Source organism: Argiope bruennichi, chromosome 7 (assembly GCF_947563725.1).
Source record: "Argiope bruennichi chromosome 7, qqArgBrue1.1, whole genome shotgun sequence".
In the NCBI taxonomy this organism is placed as follows: Eukaryota; Metazoa; Arthropoda; class Arachnida; order Araneae; family Araneidae; genus Argiope; species Argiope bruennichi.
The window spans coordinates 23,425,322-23,446,455 of record NC_079157.1 but is presented as its reverse complement, the minus strand read 5'-3'; the positions used below and the strand labels follow the sequence as shown (position 1 = coordinate 23,446,455).

The window sequence follows — 21,134 nt, the reverse complement described above, 5'->3', positions numbered from 1 at the left end:
TTATGATAAACTATTATATTATCTAACCAGTAATCTGAAATAATTTATTATTCATTTTGCTTCCACATTATATGATAAAAAGAATAATAAAATACAGCATAAAATATAATCATGGTAACGCACATTTGGCGAGGATAGCTTTACTGCAATTATAAATAACATAATGAAAATGTTACTAATCATCTCAGAACTTCTTTTTGAAATTGATCCTGAAAGGAATTTACAAAACTGGATTCAAAAAGAACCCCCCCAAAAAAAATCGTTTTAATGAATGAATATTTAAAGTTATTGATTTATCTAATCCTTTCCCGTTGAAACTAGATGTTAGATACTTAAAAATGCATCCAATCTCTTGATAGAACAAGGGATATTAAAAAAGCATCAATCATTCTTGCTCTATAGAATTTTCAATTCTGTTTATCAACTTTCTCAAAATAACTTATCTACCTCACTTTGCTGAGACGGTGGCTTTCTTAAAAATCACTTTTTTACATCAAAGTGTTTTGGCAACACATTCAGCAAGGTATTAATTCTAGAATAGTTTGTTTTTGTTTATGGAATTTGATAGAAAGAATGGATGTAGATTCTGTCACTCCAACAATTGTTAAGAGACCTTTGCTTTCAATACAGTGCGATTGGGATGAGGCTTTAAGGTAATATTTATGTATCATAGTCGTATGAATTCTTGAGCATTTTTTTGATTTATATTAAAATGCTCTTTTAATTGAAACATCGTTTGTTATACAATCATGTCTTCTATTGAAAAATATTTTAATCTTCGTTTGAAAACTCATAACAATGAAGAAATTAGAGAATTTTTGGAATATTCAACAAATTTGGAAATATTTATTAGAAAAGAACGCAAGTTATTATCACAACAACTTATTGATATTAATGAATCCGTTTTATATTACCTTTGTTTACAAAATTCAAATTTTGACAGAACTGAAGAAAATGAAAACATACTGAAAGCTGCAAAAACAATGGCATTATCGAAAATTCGTGATTATAAAGAGCAGAGATACATGATACTATTTGCCTTGGAAAAAGACGAAAAAAAGCTTACAACAAATATTGATAAAATTCTAATGAAATATGGATTGAAATAAATTATTGATGCTGTGTAGTGATTGATCAAATTGTAAATACGGCATTTCATGTCTTTCTGGAAAATATCAAAATGATACATGTAATTTTGTTCCTACTTGTGTGTATTTCATTGGGAAAAGGTGTAACTGTAGACTATATAAAAGCTATTGCATTGTCATTCTTTGCTTACTGTTCTGTATTTTTACTTGTTTATTTTCTAAAGGTTAATGTTATATATTATTCAAAATTTAATTCTTGTAAAAATAAAATTCAAAATTTTTCCTCTTATTTTATACATGTAGTTATATTATAAATTATTATCAATCAACAACAGTGTCCAATGGATTGAATAAATTTATCATAATTTTTAATTTAAAGAAAAAATAAATATTTTCTTTTAGTATTCATTTTGTTTTTCCTAATAACTGAAAACATCATTACATCCTCATGCAGATGCAGAGCATTACACAGAATCTTAATATTATTCATAAAGTTTATTAAAATCGGTAAATCCTATTCAACTGAAATCCTATTAACTAATTTGTAGTTAAGTGAATATCATAATTAAGTTCTTTTGTAAGTTGAAAACCTTTTGAATATTTCTATATATCATTGGTAGACTTTTGGCTTTAGTGCATGGCTTTGATGAATTTTGGTCATTAATGAACACAGGTAATAGACTAAAATGATATCTTTGGTAATTAATCATGAATTGAAAAAAAAAATTTAAAATCTGTTAATCACAAATTTCAAGTTATTCAAGAAAAATTTTGAGAAAAAAAATTGAATGTTTAAATCATCATTCCTTCCATGAAATGCATTAATAAATTGAAAAAAAAAAAATTGTTTTGAAAAAAAAAAAAAAAAAAAAAAAGGATTGAATTTTACACTATGATCCTTCTACAAAGATATTTTTAATTAAATCCTGAGATAGTTTTAATTCAGAAACTAATCTAAAATGTTTGAGATTTGAAATATTTTCTCATATTTATGGTCCTAAGAAAAAATTCCTACAGTTAATGAGTTCCTACAAATCATACCTTTTGCTTTTCTGCCTGTGCATTTTAAAGGAAGGAAGGAATGAGGTTTGTTTTCCAGCGTATGCTCCTGAACGGATTCTTATTTTAAAGTTTCAAAAACACCAAACCAAAAACAACATCATGTTCTCACATGATGATTCACAACTATTTCATTATCTTTGCAGTTATTAACTGGCATACAATTAAAGTACAAGTATTCATAATTCTTGTGAGAAAGTGAAATAGTTGCTTAGAACAAAAATATTTAGGCCAGATTTGAATTGCTTTCAATATTTACGAAAGATGCTGGTTTATCTATATAAAATTAATTGAAGCAATTAATATTTGTTTTATGATTGCAAGGATAGTGAAATTATGTTTTATATTAACTGTGTAGTGTAAAAATAATTCTGAAATTGCTTCAACCATTTGAAAAGCAGTCTTTAGTCAGTAACAAACTGTTATGAATTTTTAAAAACTTGTTGTAATGACAGTATGTGATTAAAATTTTAAAAAAAATTATGAATTTTTATTCATATGGATTAGCTGAAACTTTCGAATAATATGGAATAGCCGGATGAAGCTGAAATTTTTGCCAAAATATGTTTTAAAAAGAAAGAAAAAGTGTAAAAGAACTTAACAGTTAATTGATAGAAGAAATTAAACAAAATTAATATAATTACTCAATTAGCCATTATTTTAAAGTACATTATTTTGTAATATTTCTAAAAATTAAAGTTACATAGAATGAAATCAACTGTAAGGAAGCTTATAAATTTGATTGTTTTAGTATTTGCGTTACATTAAAAATGAATGCATTTGTGTATGTATGTATGTTAAGAAATTTAATTGTAAATTACTGTATTGCTTATTTAGATGAGCACAATTTGGCCCAACTTAAAATTAATTCATCAACAAGGTTTTTTTATGCCAATCTGCCTCTTTTGTTTATAAATTCTAGGAATTTATAAAAAAAGCTTGTACTTTTTATTTCTTATACCTGTATAAGGGAGCTAGAAGAAGAGAAGCAAAAACCTGAGAAATTGTGTACTTCATTTTTTATTTGCTGGTTTGAATCAAATTGACCATGCATGTATTAGTGTTTCATATTAATTTAATGTGACTTTGACATCGTGGAAACATGAGCAATAAAAACTTAAAAATCTTCTTACATGTATTCGTATTCGTAATGAAAATAAAAAGGCAGATTTGTCTGATATTGATGAAATTTTACTGGTATTATGAACTTGGATCATGATGCAGATTCTGAAGAATTCTGAGTGCCCTGGAAAATGTGATTGAAAGTATCTCTCATTTTGTAAAAAAATATTACAAATCTTTATATCAAATGCATTTTCTTATTATTTGCAAACATTGTCTTGAAATGTATTTAAATAATTCTTTATGTAAAAAATTTTTGCTTCTTTTTTTAAAAAAATGTTAAATGTAAACTTTAAAATATTGATTTTCTTATAAATTCAATTTTTTTAAAACAGAAAAAAAAATATTGAAAAAAGAAAGGAATGCAGAAAATATACTGAAGAAGAGGGAAGTTCAATTTTCATTTTCCTTATTAAAAATTGCATTTGTGCCTGAAATATAACATATTGGAACAGAAATAATATCCTTATACTCTAACCATATTTTATTTTTGTCCAAAATGGCCAATTAAATAAAAAGTAAGTGTGTGACAATTTGGGTCAAAGTGATTCTGCATATAAACTGATGATCCAAAATTGTGTGTGTATGCTAAAAGGTTTATTCACTAAAATTAAAATTTTTAAGGATGTGTTTTTTTTTTTTTTTTTTTTTTTTTGCCAAATATAATTGTTTCAATTTTTTTTAATTGCAACCTCAACAGCCAGTTTTTACCATTTCTTGTATCCATCCAAATTGGTGGACTTCTGGTATAATTTTCTTATGCTTGGTAGGAAATTAAACATTAAGTCTTGCCCATTTTTCTTTATTCAATTGAAGCTCTTCTGACATACTATCTGATCAAGAAGACAAATAATCGTATGAAGAATCATAAGAGAATTTATTTAATGATGAATATTTTTTTATTGTATTTGTTCTATTGCTAGCATATTTCATCTATGTTAGTAGGACATATACATGCAATAGATTTTCGAAATTCACCATTCTTCTTCTTCTTACTATTGCATGAAAGATTATGAAAATACATAATTTATGTGAACAAATTTCATATCTCTGAAGAAAAACATAAATTTCATGTTTTATTGAAAAATTTCTTTATAAAAAAAAAGGAGTTGCAGAGCAAATCTTGTATTTAACCTCTGCTTTCCTGGATACTAATGTGTGTGTGCGAACCAAAAAAAAATGTGTTTAAACAAGGGATTTATACTTTAACTTGCTGTTTTGCAATAGATTTCATGCTTGAAATATAATTTCCTTCCCTTTTACACTAGTCGATTTTCAGAGTTAATGTGGGTTATGTTCAATTGTGTATAAAGAGTAAGAAAAGCTATGAAAGGACTTTTTTTTTTTGTAATTGATTATGTATATGCAGGTGCTGATATATAATATATTCAGTATTTGCATTTATAATATTATGTTTAATATGTATATTTAGAATTCAACTGTTTTTGTAAATTTTAGAGCCACTATATGGCATTCTGGGGGGGGGGGGTCTCCCTCTTTTTTTTGTATGTATTGAAGTTGTTTATTGGATAATGCATTAATGCAAATAAGTATCCATCTATAAAAAAAGTACTGGAATTATTAATTAAAGGAAACTTAACATTTTAAGTATAATATGAAAAATTTTTAAAAAAATGATTTTCAAGTTGAATTGCAAAAGAGAGCAAACTGCACTTTCGGTGTGAAGACTTAACATGTTGTAGTAATGGTATGGGCATATCCCTAAGAGATGTCTACAAAAAAAACTACAAAATTTCCCATTGTGCTAGTTTGGTTGAGTTTTATATTAATGTAATATTACCATTTGATGATGTTGAAACATATTTTCATGTTGAGAAATACCTTTCAATTAATAGAAGTAAACATGCTGGTGTAAGAAAGAATTAAAATATTTAAGTAGATTTTTTGGTTTGCAAAAGTGTTTCATTATATTTCTTTTATGTTGTCGAAAATTGTAGCTTATAAAAACAATACTTGCTTTTAAATACTGTACTTTATCTCAATTATTTTTTATTGAAAAATATTGGTAAATAAACCAGATATAACTTAATGCATCTGAAATTTCCAATGCAAAAAAGTAATTTTTTTTCTTTTTGAAAATTATATGATTTTTAAAAAATTTAACTGATAACAAAATAATCATTAATTTAAGGTTGGAATGAATATTTGTAAAAATCTGTTTAAGTTGATCATAAACAGACCAAATACAGCAGCTTGCTTGGAAGGTTTAAATGACCCTCTATGGATTTTGCAATTGTTTTATGTAATATGATATAAAAAGCTATATTTAATGTGAAATATAGCTTTTGGAAATATGGTTTAGGTTTATTTCATTGATTATTATTAAAGAATTGTTAAAAATATTTTGTTATCTATTGAGTTTTATAATACCTTACGTTGATATATCCTTCCCCTTCCCTTTGCTTGCTCTTAAAAAAGAATCTTTAATTCTCATTAAAGTAAATAATTATATAAATCCATCCTACATTTTTTCTTTTCTTTTTTATTGCTCAGGGAAAAAGATGGTACTGCCTGGATTTCTTGCAAAGAATATGGTAAGTGTCAATTCCCTAGTTAATAAGCATTGTTTATTGATAGATATATTTTTCCTTTTTTAAAGCATGATAAATGTTTAATTTTTTTAATTATTTTTTTATTTATTTAATTCTGTCAACTGATTTTTTTATTGTCTTGCTAATTATTATAATAAAAGACTTTATAATTTTTCTATATAATGTCGTATTCTTATAAAGTCTTTTCTGTATATAGTCATATATATATTTCTATATATTTTTATATATTTAGTTTATTGTCATATTGAGAATTCAGCTTATTATTCATAACATTGTTATTATGTAGCATGTAATGCTCATTAAAAAAAAATTACTCAATTTAATCTTCTTATTTAATATTTTTTTTAATATTTTAAACTTGCTTCTTTTAATATTTTAAACTTATTGCAATAAACTGAGATACTTTTAAGCTATCCAGCACTCATTATTGAATTTCAAAAAGTATGTACATTTAAAGAAAAAAAATCGATTGTGTTCATTTAATTGTTATAAGTAACAATCATTGAAAATAAATTAAAACAAAATTAAAATAAGCTCAAGTTATCAATAAATGTAAGAACCATATTCAAGTTCCAAAGTCAGTTCAGTTTGGGTTAAAAATTTTCATCTACTATTGTATCATTATTTCCATTTTCACTAATTTCTTATGTGAAAATAATATGTGATCAATAATAATTATTGATTAATTCTAAGGATTTCTCAAACAAGTATATTTTTTAAGCAATTTTTATTTTTATTTTCTATAGTAACATAGCTCATTAAAAAAATTCTCTAAGGCATGACGAAAAATCATTCTTCATTTGCATGTCATTATTTGAGATACAATCTATTTTAATATCTTTGGATTAAATCAGGTTTCTTGATGATGCCATTCAATACCTAATATTTTCAATTGATTTATTCTACTTGCATTAATTATCACATCTGAACTATTTTAAATGCTCTTTCATTTATATTTCTTTTTTAGGTAAAAATAGTATCCATGGAAAATTAACATCTGTCAAGTCATCAGAAAATGAACTGCATACTATTGAAGCTTCTGACCGTTTTAAAGTAGAAAATGTTACACCTGTATGTTTCTTTTTTATTGTATAAAACCTTTTTTACATTTTTAAATTCGAATTCTTCGTTACAAATTTTTAAATGTGTATTTTGAAAACAAATCGTATTTGGATTAACACTTTTGGTACACTCTGTATTTTTGTTTAATTTGGATGGATTATTTAGAAATTTCATACAAAAAGTTATAAAAGCAGATTGACTGCACTTAGTTTTCCATATTGTGTTATATGCATTTTTTAACACAACATTTCCATTTTCTTTTAACATGTTTCTTTATTATTTATGAAATGTCACGGCTTACTTTTCTTTGAATGTTATTTAAATGTATGGATTCTTGATTTTGATTTTCTTACAAATAGTATGATATTCTATTAGCCATAATTTATTTTTAGCCAATTAACTGCAGAATTTATTTTTTAAGGTCCTTTAAATTCTTCTTTTTAAAGTCAAGTGATGATGCATATGCAATACAAATGATTGCATAGTAAATTTTGCCAAAAATCATAACAAAGTGATTAAGATTTCATATTTATTAGATAAAAAAATTACCCATCGACTGCACCTAAAAGTAGATTTGGATCGAAATGTATGCACATCGAATGCACTTAAAAGGTTAATTGATTTTGATTCTTTTGAGGACAAACAAATTGTTTTATTTTGTTTAAAGGATATAATTGGGTATATAAATTGATGAAGGGGGAAATTAGAACTCAGGTTGTATTTGTTATGGGATCCTAAATATGCATTATTTCTAATAAATTATCAAATGATTACTATTTAGCTTAAAAGAGGGGGGGGGGCTGGTAGAGCTATACAAAATACAATTTCACACGAAGCCCCACTCTTGAATAATTAAATAGAGAATTAATTACATGATGACTTGATATCTATGGGTCAAAAATTTAATGATCTTAAAGCATGTTTAATATTTTCAGATTTTTTAACGCTTGTGTTATGCTTGTTCAAGTTTATAATTCTTACATATAAAAACAATCTTTTTAAACAATAAGTTTTTAAGCTATCATGAAAGATTAACAAACTTTATTGATATATATGATTTTTTTTATAGGTTTCTCTGTGCCTTTCTCATGAAGATCCAAATTGTAGATGTGAATTTTTTGCTCCAAATAAAATTTTTTCACGAATTCATCAGAAAAGTGTAAGTGATATGCTTTTAAATTCAAAGATATAATAAGCAGAAAATTTGCATTTTAGTGGTCAAAACACTTTACTAAAATGTTTACAAAAACTATTAAAAATATTTTGGAAAAGAAGCTACTTGTTTATTTTAGAGTTAAAAATAGATCAAATGCATACTCAGTTATGCTAAATTCTATAACTTTAAGCTCTGAATTAAGCTATATTGCAAACTTAATGGATTGATTTGCATACTATTATTGCATACTTGCATGGCAAAAAATAATATGCTAATCAGCTATATGGTGGCACTCGCAGATATTTTTATTGAGAGTTTAATAAGTAAATGAGAGATAGATTTAAAATGAGAAATAATTATTTTGATAGATATACTAAATAGATTTTGAATTATTTGTTCTTTTATTTGATAAGTTTAGATTGTTGCAATTTTTTTTATTATCCAAATTTAATGAAAATAATTAGAGTTTATTTTTTATGCAGTTTATTGAGGATTACACCTGTAATGCTAAATTTCGTAACTTGTGATTGGAAATATTTTTTTACATTAATATAAATTATTTTATGCTAATGTATTATTAAATTATATTTGATGCTCATATTTCAATTTGTTTTGCTGTTTACTATTGATAGTATTAAACTTTTTACCTTATCAAAACAAAATTGTTTTTATTTTTTTGATAAAAATTTAAAATGGAAACATTTATTTTGAAAAAAGAGACCATTATTACCCTTCTTTATAATGATTTTGTAAAAAGGTCTATCTATTTATTTTGTTGAATACTATTTTGTCATTCTTTTTATTATGATTTCTATAATTTCTCTTGAATGAATGTTTATAAAGTATGTAAGTTTATGCATATCTTACAGCTGCAAGAATTATTTTAAGAAATTATCATCTACATAATTATGTGCAGTCATGGACAAAAGTGTCAGTAGATATCTGTTCATAATTTACATTTATTTTTTACAGCTTATTGAAATACTGATAAAATTATTAGTACATTTTGAATGAGTCATTTTTACATGTATTTTTTTTCATAACAAAAAGTATTTATGTGGTTGAAGTTTCATTTTGAAAAATTGGTTTGTAAAAATAAAATTCTTGCTACAGTTGAAATTCCTATTTACTTTTAAAATTAATATAAAATCGTATGGTAGAAATCTGATGTTAAAGTTTAATTAATTTAAATATTATATATTTAAATAGAAATATTTTTTGTAAAGCTCCATTTTTGTAATATTGAGTTTTGATTGACTTTTCATAAGTTTTTAGGATGCTATTGCTTTATTAAAGCATCCAGATAGAAAATAATATTGATTTATATAAAGAAAAGATACCAGCTATTGCAAAACCTTCTTTTGAATTGATTTTAAAAATATTTTTTCTTGAAAAATATATTCTAATAAAATGATGTCATCATATTGTCACAACAATTATATAATTATTGCGCTTTTTGGAATCAAATTTTGACTCTTAATATAATAAGCTTTTAATTGGAAATATTTATTTGATTCCTATTCTGAAGAGCCTGAAACCTTCCCTGTTGCATAATATGATATAATTAAGAATATTATTATCCTGCATTTTCAAAAGAAATTTTTTAAAAAAATTAACAAACTTATGAAACAAAAAAGTATTGATTGTCAAAAATGTTGATTTCGAGATTTTGTCAAATCTTATTGCTTCAGACATCTCTGAGTCTCAAAAGTACATTTACATAATGCTGCTTGGCTCTCTGAGAACAAAAATGGGTCTAGCTAGATGGATGAAATTTTGTTTCTCAACTTATGACCAAATGTTGAATTTCTATCACATTTTGAACAAAATCCATTCTGAGGAAATCTGTCTGTCCAGCTGCCACTATATAAGTTAACAATATCTAAAAAATGAATAGAGCTGCCTGAATAATAATTTTAAGTGCACAGTTTTAATATCTAAAGTACAGATGTGTATTAAATTAGAACCAAATCCATCTCGAAGTTGGCCATCCATTGCTCTTTTCTTTTACATGTATAAGAATGCAGTAATTCAAAAACACAACAACTTAGGTAGATGGAAGTTGGTTCACAGTTTTATATCTAAAGTATAGATCTGTATCAAATTTTGAACTGCATCTGTCTAAGGGTTGACTATCTGTCAATCTGTACTTTTATAAGCATATAAATGTGATAATTCAAAATGTTGGTGTTTTAAAGGTATGAAATTTGCTATATAGTTTTTTAACTTCAATTTAATTCTTTTTAAAATATTGATTTAAATCAACCAAAAATACATATTCATTATTCTCATATTTGTGCATTAACCACATTCCATTGTTTGATTGTGAAAAAAAGAATGGCCAGATCACACAAGTTTAGACTCTATCACAACTATTGTTCATCAGTTGCATGCAGTTAATAATACACAAGCATTTATTACCTCATAAATATATTTATTAGAATATATTTATGAGGTAAGAATGTTTTAGACAGACCAGTCCTACCAGTTACATCTTATCACTATTCTAATGTGCTATTTTGTGTATATAAGTTTTGGGAATTTCACCTTTTTAAAATTATCTTTGCTAATATTTGCCACTTTAAATCTTGTTCTTATCATCTAACTACAAGTCAGAATTTCTGGCAACCTGGATTAGGGGTAGCTCATCTTCCCCTTGCTATGGACATCGTAGATTCGAATCCTGGTATGGGCATGGTTATTCTTCACCCTGTGTTTTGTCTGTGAGATGTGTGAATGACCCCCCACCCCACCCCCTGTTAAAAGAGGTTGCGCAAGCGGGTGTGTGAGTGTCATCTTCATTTGAGCTGGAAGTCAAACTTCTGCCCTTGGGTGCTCGGGGGTTTTTACCCTCAGAAGCTACCACATCCCCTTTCTGTGCTAATGTAGACACAACATCATCATCACAAGTCAGAATTATGACCCATTCTCACAATTAACCATCATTTTTTTTAATATGAAGCTGTTATTATCCATTTTAAAATATAGTCACACTCTATAATATTTATATCTTAATTGTTACTATTATAATTTTTTATTTTGTTTTTTCCTAACATGGTTACACATTTAGATAATTTTTATCCTTTAAATTGATATTAAGAATTATATTACAATAATATTCATATATTCTTTTTAGGTTGTAAGTTTAGATGTTACTGCGGAGCTTGGTGTCTCTGTGTGTTCAGAAAATAAACTCTTAATCTGGAATGCAGCAACTGGAACTGTGCTTGTAAGTAAATAAATAAAAACAATCGAATCAAAATGTAGAAATTTTTACATAATTTTTTTTCAAACTTGTGTTACATATGTGTTTAATCTCAGTATCATTATATGCAAATAATTATAAATCATAGTTTCATCAATTAATTAGATTTATTAGTTTGAAGCAATTTTTGACATAACAGAGGATTTACCTATGACATATGGAACAGAATTTCTACATTTTAAATATTCCATAATACTTTTACAGAATTTAAAACAAAGATCTAGAATTATGTACAGCATAAATAAAAAAAAGCAGAATTTGAACTAAGATGAGTTCTTAGATTTGTCTGCTCAGACCATAACTCAAACCCAAACAGATTAACAAGTCCATGCTCTACTAATTGAAGCATAGAGACTATTATTAAGATTTCTCTTTGTGGCCATTTTCTCTGTAATGCATCATGGTCATTAAAAAAAATCCATTGGTTGTCATTGATGATACCATTTATAGTTAAAAGCCTAAGCTTTGGTTGTATTGCTTGCACTTAAGAGATAGAAGCGTCTTCAAACCTACAGCACTAAATATTGATAAAATAAGTTTTTTTTTTTTATTGTTATATATGTTTTTAAAAATGGATAATAAAATAGTTCCTCTTCTAACATATATTGCTTTGTGAATTTTGGAAAGTCATCAGTGTTAAAACTGCGCAAAAACTTTAATTGTTTATTTAAATTCTGTCCTTTACGATGACTTTGTGAGTGCTTTAGTGGAAGGAAACCATAAAATAACAACTATTTCAAACTGTGGAGAAGCCGAATATTGAAAATTTGGCTGTGTTTCACTAGTTTAAAAGGACTTGAATATGTTTCCAAATACATATCCTGAATAAGCTTAATTGTATGAATTTGTCCCTTTTTTATTACAATATTCGGCTCAAAAGAACACTTAAAAAAACAAGTGAAAGTTCAGGACCTGTCACAAAGGGCTTCACTTTCTAAAATTGTTGTTTTATATTTAATGGTACATCATTTCAATCGTTCATTTCAAATTATTCTAAAGTAGTGGAACAATCACATCTCCGGCAAGTAATGTGTATTACTTACTAAACTCGATGGTATCATTTGAGAAAAACATCCAGTCCTTGTAAACAGAAAAGGTATTATCTTCTTTCATATGTTGCACAACAAATGCTGGAGGGAAAAAAAACCCTGCAAGAGTTAAATGTGTAATTCTTCAATATTCGGCACATTTACCTGATTTTATGCCGTATAATTATCACTTTTTTTATTACTGTAGAATAGTTTAAGTAGCACAAATTTAAAAATCGATGAGGATGTTCAAAAACACACCATTATCCTTTTTCAAGGAATACCAAGATCATTCATAAAAAATAGAATTGGCAAGCTTTAGATTGGTAAAAATCTATCATGCTGAATGATAGAGATTATATTCTTCATTAATAAAGCTACATTGTTTAAATTTTGTTGGTTTAAAGGTTCTCAATAGATTGGGTACAAACTTATGCAATCGTTTTATAATATAAATTTTAAAATTCTTTGCCTGAAATTTTTTTTCAATAAAATCAAATTGTTGTATTTATTTTTAAAGCATAGTTCTAGAAAAATCTTGTACACCTTATTAAGGCTTAGCATACAATTTTATTATTAAAGATAAGTGCACTTGAAATAAGTATTTATTTTTATATTCCATTTAATATGTTTAGTCTTACTTAATATGCTTTTGTATACTTAACTAAGCAGATAAGATGAGAACAGGAGGTGATTGTGAAATATTTTAGTAGAATTAAAGTGTATTTAAAGATGTACTTAGAATTGTAATTATTAGAGATCTGCATGTTGGATTTGTTGCAAATTGAGAATGAGCCATTGACATTTTTTCTAAGTCTGTCTCTATCTTGTCAAATTGTAATGGATTTTACCTTGTAATTCTGTAGATTGCAACAAGTGGTTTTGCTGCTGTAATTTATAGTAAAATAGATAGCATATTTGATTGCTATTTCTAAAGCTTTTTTTTCTTTGTTTTTAAATTATGTAATATGATTAATAACATTTTTCAATATTGCTCCAGTATATTACTATTATTGTGTGTAGTGTGTATTGGTATTTTAAAATATAATTTAATTCTTAGTTAATTTCCTAATTTTTATCTTATTTTAGCCCATATTCTTTCTAAACTGTTCTCTTATTTTCAGATCCAATTCCCACATTTTTATTTAATTACTTTTAATACACACTCTAGAAAACTGATAAATTAAAATTTCAAAAGTTTCTTCTATTCAGTCACACAACTACTAAAATATGTTTACATATATAATACGAACATTTCGATTTGCAATGGTTTCACTCTTTTCATTTTTTTCTACTTATGGATAATAGTATATAAAGGCTAAATAATGCACTTTAAACAATTTTGCAATCTCCTATAAATTTAATCATCATAAATAAAATCTCAAATTATTTTGTGCAGTTTAAAGTAAAATACATACACCTCCATTTCGTCTTTGAAGAACCCAAGAATGATGTCAAGGGTTTCTGTTCACCAGCAGCCCTCCTATCTTTTTCTATACTACTGCTTATTTATAACAAAATTGATTTTATTTTCTTAAAATTATATGATTTTGCTGATTTCATTCATATAATATTTCAGAGAAATTTAGAAGGTCATATATGGGATGTCTATCACTGTTCTTTTTTCCCTTCTGGAATGGTAGTATTATCTGCTGGTGCTGATATGCAGATAAAAATATGGGCTGCTGATACTGGACAGTGTCCAAGAACGTTAACTGGCCATACAGAGGGCAAGTAGAACATAAAATCAGTGATACTGTCAATTTTTATGTATTAATCAATAATTATGCTAACATTAATTACTATAATTTAGCTGTGACAGATGCAGCAGTTGTTGACCGTGGAAAGAATATAGTCTCAGTTTCAAAAGATGGTTCTGCTCGATTGTGGGATTGTGGTTCTGGTTCTTGTTTACATGTTCTTTCAAAAGAAAATGGTAATATCAACTGCTGCGCTATTTCTCCCGTTGATATTGATGTAGGAGTTCCTGAAAATCCTCCAAGTGAGTCATTTAGTTTTCTTATCATCAATAATTCGTTTTTTTTTTTTTTTTTTTTTTTTTTTTTTTTTAACAAGCAGTCATTTATAAAAAAAATTAATTTTTTTTCCATGATTATAAGACAGATCTTTCATATATGATGAGTGATGCATTTTATATATGAAGCTTATTGAAAGTGATGACCTGGAAAAAAAGCAAGGCCTTATTCAAAGTTGATTTGTAGAACTTTAAAACAAATTTCATAAATAATAATTTCTTACAGTGCACAGATTGATCTAATAAGGACTGATTTAAAGAATATATAACAGAACAGAATATATAACTTAACAGAATAATAACAATAAGAATATATAACAATTTTAAATAGCCAAATTTCTTTTGTAAATTTAATATTTAATCATACAGATTGTTAAAAAATAAAATAAAAATATTTGCTTAGTAAATTTATTAAATACAATTTGTTAAATTAGTTTTTCAAATAAGATTACAATATATGATTTATTTAAGATAATTTTTGACATTTACATGTATCATTATGAGGTTTATTTATTTATTTTTAGTTAAATTGAATGAGATGAATAAAAATGAGTAAGGATATAAGTTGTTCTTTCTTAATGATAGTTCTCAAACAATTTTATATTATTTTCAATATAGAGAAAGGTCTTTAAGCAGATGTGGTTGTAATTGGCATGGCCATTATAATTTTAAAAAAGAAAAACAAAATTTTGATACAATTTAGATAAAATATTTTTAAATAAATGTTTTAATATTTTTATTATTAATTTGAAAGGGAAAATTCAACAATGAATTTTGAGTTCATTAATTACTGCACATTTGCGTTTAAGTCTTCGTAACAAGAACATTGCCTGCATTTTATTTCTAAAAAATGTAAAAAAATTTTTCTTCACTGAAAAAAATATTATTTTTGATGAAGATCTTTGTAAGTGTAGTAAGAACTAAAAGTATTCAACTTTCTTCTGATTGGTGAGCTTGAAATATATGCAGATTAATTCAAATGTATTTTAGTGTCAAATTTTTGATTCATTCAGCAATGTTGCCACTAGGTCTTTGAAGATTCATGTGTGTGATTGCACTGTTTGCAACTAGTCCTGCTTACAGATGTATTTCTTGCTGATATTTATGTAATTAAACTTTATTTTTTTACAATGTTTAAATATGTCATCTCAGATTATTGAATGAACAAGTGTAAGTTACTTGTTTATTTAACTATGCTATCTGAACAGGAATTACTTTCAATCCCTATTTTCTATCATTATTCTCTGGAATGTATTGACATAGAAGAATACAACAATAATTTATATGATATTCTGATGATTCATTTTGCAATGAATCACTAATTGTAAATAGTAATAATTTTTGAAGTAAATGTGTTAAATTATATGAAAATGCTAGTACTTTTAGTAGTTGATAATTTCTCAAACATAAAAAAATATTTTGTTCTAAATAATGTCTGTTTTCTTCTCTTGTTCACTCAGCGTAGATGAAAAAGAAGTAGGCACAGAGGGTAAACTTCTCTTGTTAGGATCTGAGAGTGGCTTCCTGAAAGGTGTAGGATTACAAAGTCATCAACAGGTATTAATTTATTTATATTATTTTGTTGATTATGTAATGTTATTTGATTGTTTTATATATAATGTGGTTATGTTATAGAAATCCTATTATGATTTTAGTGTTGCTATTCTATAAATAAATCTAATTTTTTTATATATATTGGAATTTTGTTAGATGGTAATTATGTTTTTATAAAAATCATGTTTATCAATTTAAGTAAGGTTTTATAATGTGTAGTCATTTTTTTGTATGTGTTCATATTTTAAGAAATGCTATAAAATGAAATTCTTATCCTCTCATTAATAGATAAATGCATATAAAATTATATGTTATGGTGAAAAATATTTCAATTTGCTATGAATACAGATTATTTATTAATAATAAAATCAATATTATAATGGAATACAAATAGTGAAATATAATATATGGAAATATATATTAAGAATATGATTCATTTTATATATATATATATTCTAGCGGAACTGCTCCTTGAGTATTTTGTAGCAGTTTTATATGGGAATTTCCTCTTCTAGTCACCCATCCTATAATTAGAAAGGTTAACTTACAAAAAAAGAGAAATAAAACAAAACAAAAAAAACAACGAGAATAATAGCTACAACTTCAGTTTCATTATAAAATTTTAAAATGGTACAAAATCTTGGAAGTTAAACTTTGTGATCAAATGATATCTTATGGTTTTTAATGCAGATCATTATTTTGTTAGAAGTTAAATAAAAAAAGCAAAATATCTATGAGTTCCTTAAAAATGTTTTCTCTGATGAAACTTTAGGTTATGACATTTATAATAATTATCAAACAATTTATAATAATAAAAATTTGTATTTACTGTCTTATGTATATAATTATTAATGAATAATCATCATTAGTGAGTCAAATATGAAAACTTTTCTGTAGTAATAGAATGTTTCAATGCATAAAAATTTGTTTATAAATTCTGTAAATCAAAGAAAAGTTTCAATAAACTATATCTTCAATGTTGCGAAACAACGAAGATCGCCTGGTAAAATATCATCCCACTAGAAATCCGACATGTCTCAGATTTTTCATTGATAAATAGTTCTTTTCTTTCCTGATTTCCAACATTTGACAAAAAAAAAAAAAAAAAAAAAAAAAAAAAAAATTCTAAAACTGGTTCAGAATTTTTTTTTTTTTTTTTTTTTTCTCTTTCCTAGAGGAAGTTTTATAGGTAGAGGAAATTTAAGATGTTCTACATTCTTGGATTAATTCTCGAGGAAAAAATAATTTTCAGTAGTTTAAAAATTATATATTTCTTCTTCATTGTCTTTCCAGTATATAAATTAAATTACTGTAATGAAAAAGAAAAATTAAATAAATAAAGTCCTCATATATTGTAGAAAGAGAAATAATAGAGATTCATAATTTTTCAAAAACATTTTCTCTGAAAAAAATATTTTTCAGTTTTCTAATGGGAATATATTTTTATAATAATTGAAAAATTGCTTTTTCTTAGTGATTCAAAATTCCTTAAAATTCAGAAATAAAGATTATGTTTATATATGTTTGCATACCAATTTATTATATGTTTTACATTAAAATTAATCATTGAGATTATATTGTTACACAGGGAGTTGTGTCTGGAGCATTATCATATTTTGCCTTGTTTTTAGCAAATTTTGAATAATTTAAAAATGCATTAATAAAATATTTAACAGTTTTTTCTTGAAGAGAGAGAGAAAAGATTGATTAAGCAGTATATTTAACTAAGCAGTTAATTTCCATTTAAAAATTTAAATAGAAAATAATGTTTTGATTATTTTTCCACGCTATCATGAAAGACTTTAAAATTGTTACAGATTTATTTAACCTTAATTAAAAATTAAAAAATTGTGCAATGTACCAATAAACATATTACATTTCTCCCAAATTCCTATTTTTAAATCTAATTTTTTTTTTCAGATTACTTTATTTATGTTTATGAATTGATAAATTACTATAGATGAAATTCTTGTCAAATTTACTTAATGTATACTCTTAACGCTAGAAATGTGGAGTGTTTCCCAAGAATTTTCTCAGTTATGTTATTTTACAGATATTTAAGCACCAGTGTGAGTCAGCTGTCAACTGCTGTTGTTTTATTTCTTCTACTTCAGTTGCTTTTGGTACTCAGGATGGCAAAGTGTGGCTTTTTGATCTGCGAGCACGGTAATGTTTTATTTATGATTATAGTTTAAAAATTTTCGACTTTTGAATGAAATCAAAGCAATAGAAGTGTTAATAGAGCTATAGATATATATTTAGGAAGGGGGGAAATATTTTATTTTATTTTAGAAATTATAAATTTTTGTAATGATTTTACCTGACATAAATGAAATTCTTAAGCTTGAAATTAAACCGTTTTGATGTAGGCTTATAAGAAAGTTTAATTGTAGTGTTTTGTGTGAAAATGAAAATATTAAATCCTGTATTTTTAAGAAAAATGGTAAACATAATAATGATTATATTTTCTGATTAACTCTTTTAAGTTATTATTAGTAATTGTCTTAAAATGTAAATTCATCTTTTAATTTTCTATAAAAATTTTGAATAAAATTTTCCTATAAATTTTTTTTAAAAAAGAAAAGAATGGTTTTGGTGTAAACTCATTTTTTAAAAGTTTTCTGTCATGAACATTTAATTTTTGTTTTCAATGTAGTGAATAAGATTACAGAAAAAGTAATATGCATCAAATTTATATCAAGTGATTGCTTGATTGTTGAATTACATTTTAGCAGGAATAACATTATTAAAGATTTTCACATTGTGAAACTTCTATTATGAAGACTTATAAAGTAACAGCCGTAAATAAAATATGGCTTTTAATCTGGGACTTTTAATTATTATTTAATTGTCCTAATTAACTAGCATGTAAAATTTCGAGTTTTTAAAGATTTTTTATAACTTTTATTTTTTCAAATAGCTATTTACTTAAGTTGGAATATTAATTTAAAAAAAAGGAGATGTTGCTAATAACCTGAAATAAAAAATTTCCCTGTGAATATAAAATCTTTTGTTGATCAATTTTTAAATTGCGACCATTTTTTTAATTCCCTTTTTAAAAGTGAGTGCTAACATGACTAATAAATTCAAATAATGATATTTTAAATGTATGTTTTTTTTTTTTTTTTTTTTTTTTTTTTTTAATAAAATGTACCTATCTTTCTCTCTCTATGTATATATTTAACAACTTCAGCTTATCCATGTTCTAAACATAATTTTCTAAACACTTGAACTCCGGCTTAACTTCCGAGTTGTGCTGGCTCTTACTTATTTTTTCCATGGTATCTCTAACTTGTGATAAAAACAAATATGCTTTCTCTGCAACATTCCATTGTAAAAATATAAAAGCTTAAAATATTCTCACACACTCTCTTTTTCCCACTATTTGTCTTCCTTTTTGAACTGCATCTCCTACTGGCCATTATTACCACAATAATAGCAGAAAATTTAATTCTTCCTGCAAAAGCATGAAGATTAAAAGATGGTGTGATGATTAAAAGAACATGCTTCTTTTTCCTTCACACACACACACACACGCACATATATATATATATATATATATATATATATATATATATATATATATATATATATATATATATATATATATATATATATATATTGAGGATTAAATTATCTGCCCAATATGTAGATGAACTTTTTATTGTCATGTTGTTCTGTCTTGCTGAAACTTACTTAATTTACTTGTTTAATTTAAATTCATTGTAAAAGTTTAATTTAATTAAGTTTAAAAGATACAGTTATGCAGTTTAATTCTTTATACAGTTTACTTTTTCATCGATTTTAAATCCTAACTGAAAAAAAAAACTATAAAAAAGTAGTTACCATAGTATTTATTTGATAATTCTTGCTGTACATTTAAAAGTTTTCAATCTGAAATGAGATAATGATTGAAATGAGATGAGATGAATTTGTCTATGATAAGAAGAATTAAAAATATTATTTGTAAATGTATCAAAAATTAGGAGACGATAATAATGTTCAATCAAAAAATAATATATTAATTAAATCTGTGAATTAGAATTTTAATTATTTATTAATTAAAAAGCTTTGAATTGCTTTTATTTAAACTATCAAATTAGGGAACAACTGAACGTTGGTTAAATTAGATAAAAAAATACTTTGAATGTTTCTTTATTCAAAGCAAATTGAAATTTATTTATTAAAATAACATTCCCTTTTAAATTAAAAAAAAATTCCAAAAGGAATTCTGTGGTGTATTAGATCATTTTTCTGTATTAATTATAAATGTTTGTTTCAGACAACCTGTTACTATTTGGGAAGAATCAACTTCTCCTGTTTTATGCTTAATTCCTATTAAAAATGGAGTATTTTGTGGAAGAGGTAATACATAAATTTTAGATTATATTATTTTGATTTTTTTTTTTTTTTACTATTCACAAATATTGCAGCTTGTTTATTCATATTTTTATTTACATGAAAATTGTTTTCTTTCTAGGTGATGGCACTTGTAGTTATATTGCTTTTCTTAGTGACAAATGTATACAGTTAACTGGTCCTGGCTTTGATCCCGTGTACTGTATGGCTTATAATGGGACTTCAATTTATACTGGTTCGAGAGATGGTCTTATTCGAAAATATGATATTAAGTTCTAACAATATATTATTGTTATTATTTTTTATTTGCTGCATGTGTAAATTGTTATGTCACTGCCAAAAATAAAGATTGCATTTTTGCCTCTTATGTTAATTTTTTAATTTTCTTTCTCCACAATGTATTTTATTCAAATTCACATAATAATTAAGTACCAGGAAAACCAAGTTTGGCTCAGCATTTTTTTTATCATGTTTATTTTGGAAAAAACATACATATACAAATCACATGCTGATTACATATAAATATTTTGAATCTTACCTGCATATGAACTGGTCATTTAGTGATTTTTCTTTTATTTAATCTACTTAGTTTAGCATGTCATTCAAAATAATCTGCTATATTAACAGTATTCTTTTTACAGTTTATCTATCCTTACTTATATTTTTGAATTTACATTCAGTTTTACTGTGGTGGAATGTTGAGATGGCACTATGCGGCATTGTCAGCATGAGAGCAGATAAAAAAAGACTAATAGTTAATTATAAAAAAAAAAAAATGTTATAATCATTTTTGAGATACATGAAATAAAAAAATTTATATATATATACATACA

General features: G+C 25.2%; 1 protein-coding gene across 1 annotated transcript; it reads left to right on the top strand.

The window, feature by feature from the left end:
- The first annotated feature begins 530 nt into the window (after nucleotides 1-530).
- LOC129975793 (proteasomal ATPase-associated factor 1-like) lies at nucleotides 531-20,668 on the top strand. The gene is made up of 11 exons (XM_056089013.1): nucleotides 531-653; nucleotides 5,784-5,824; nucleotides 6,810-6,913; nucleotides 7,974-8,063; nucleotides 11,197-11,289; nucleotides 13,933-14,083; nucleotides 14,167-14,355; nucleotides 15,854-15,945; nucleotides 17,996-18,108; nucleotides 20,225-20,307; nucleotides 20,423-20,668. Exons 1-11 carry the CDS (start codon nucleotides 574-576, stop codon nucleotides 20,578-20,580), a joined length of 1,194 nt encoding a protein of 397 aa, XP_055944988.1. The 5' UTR covers nucleotides 531-573; the 3' UTR covers nucleotides 20,581-20,668.
- Nucleotides 20,669-21,134: the final 466 nt, after the last annotated feature.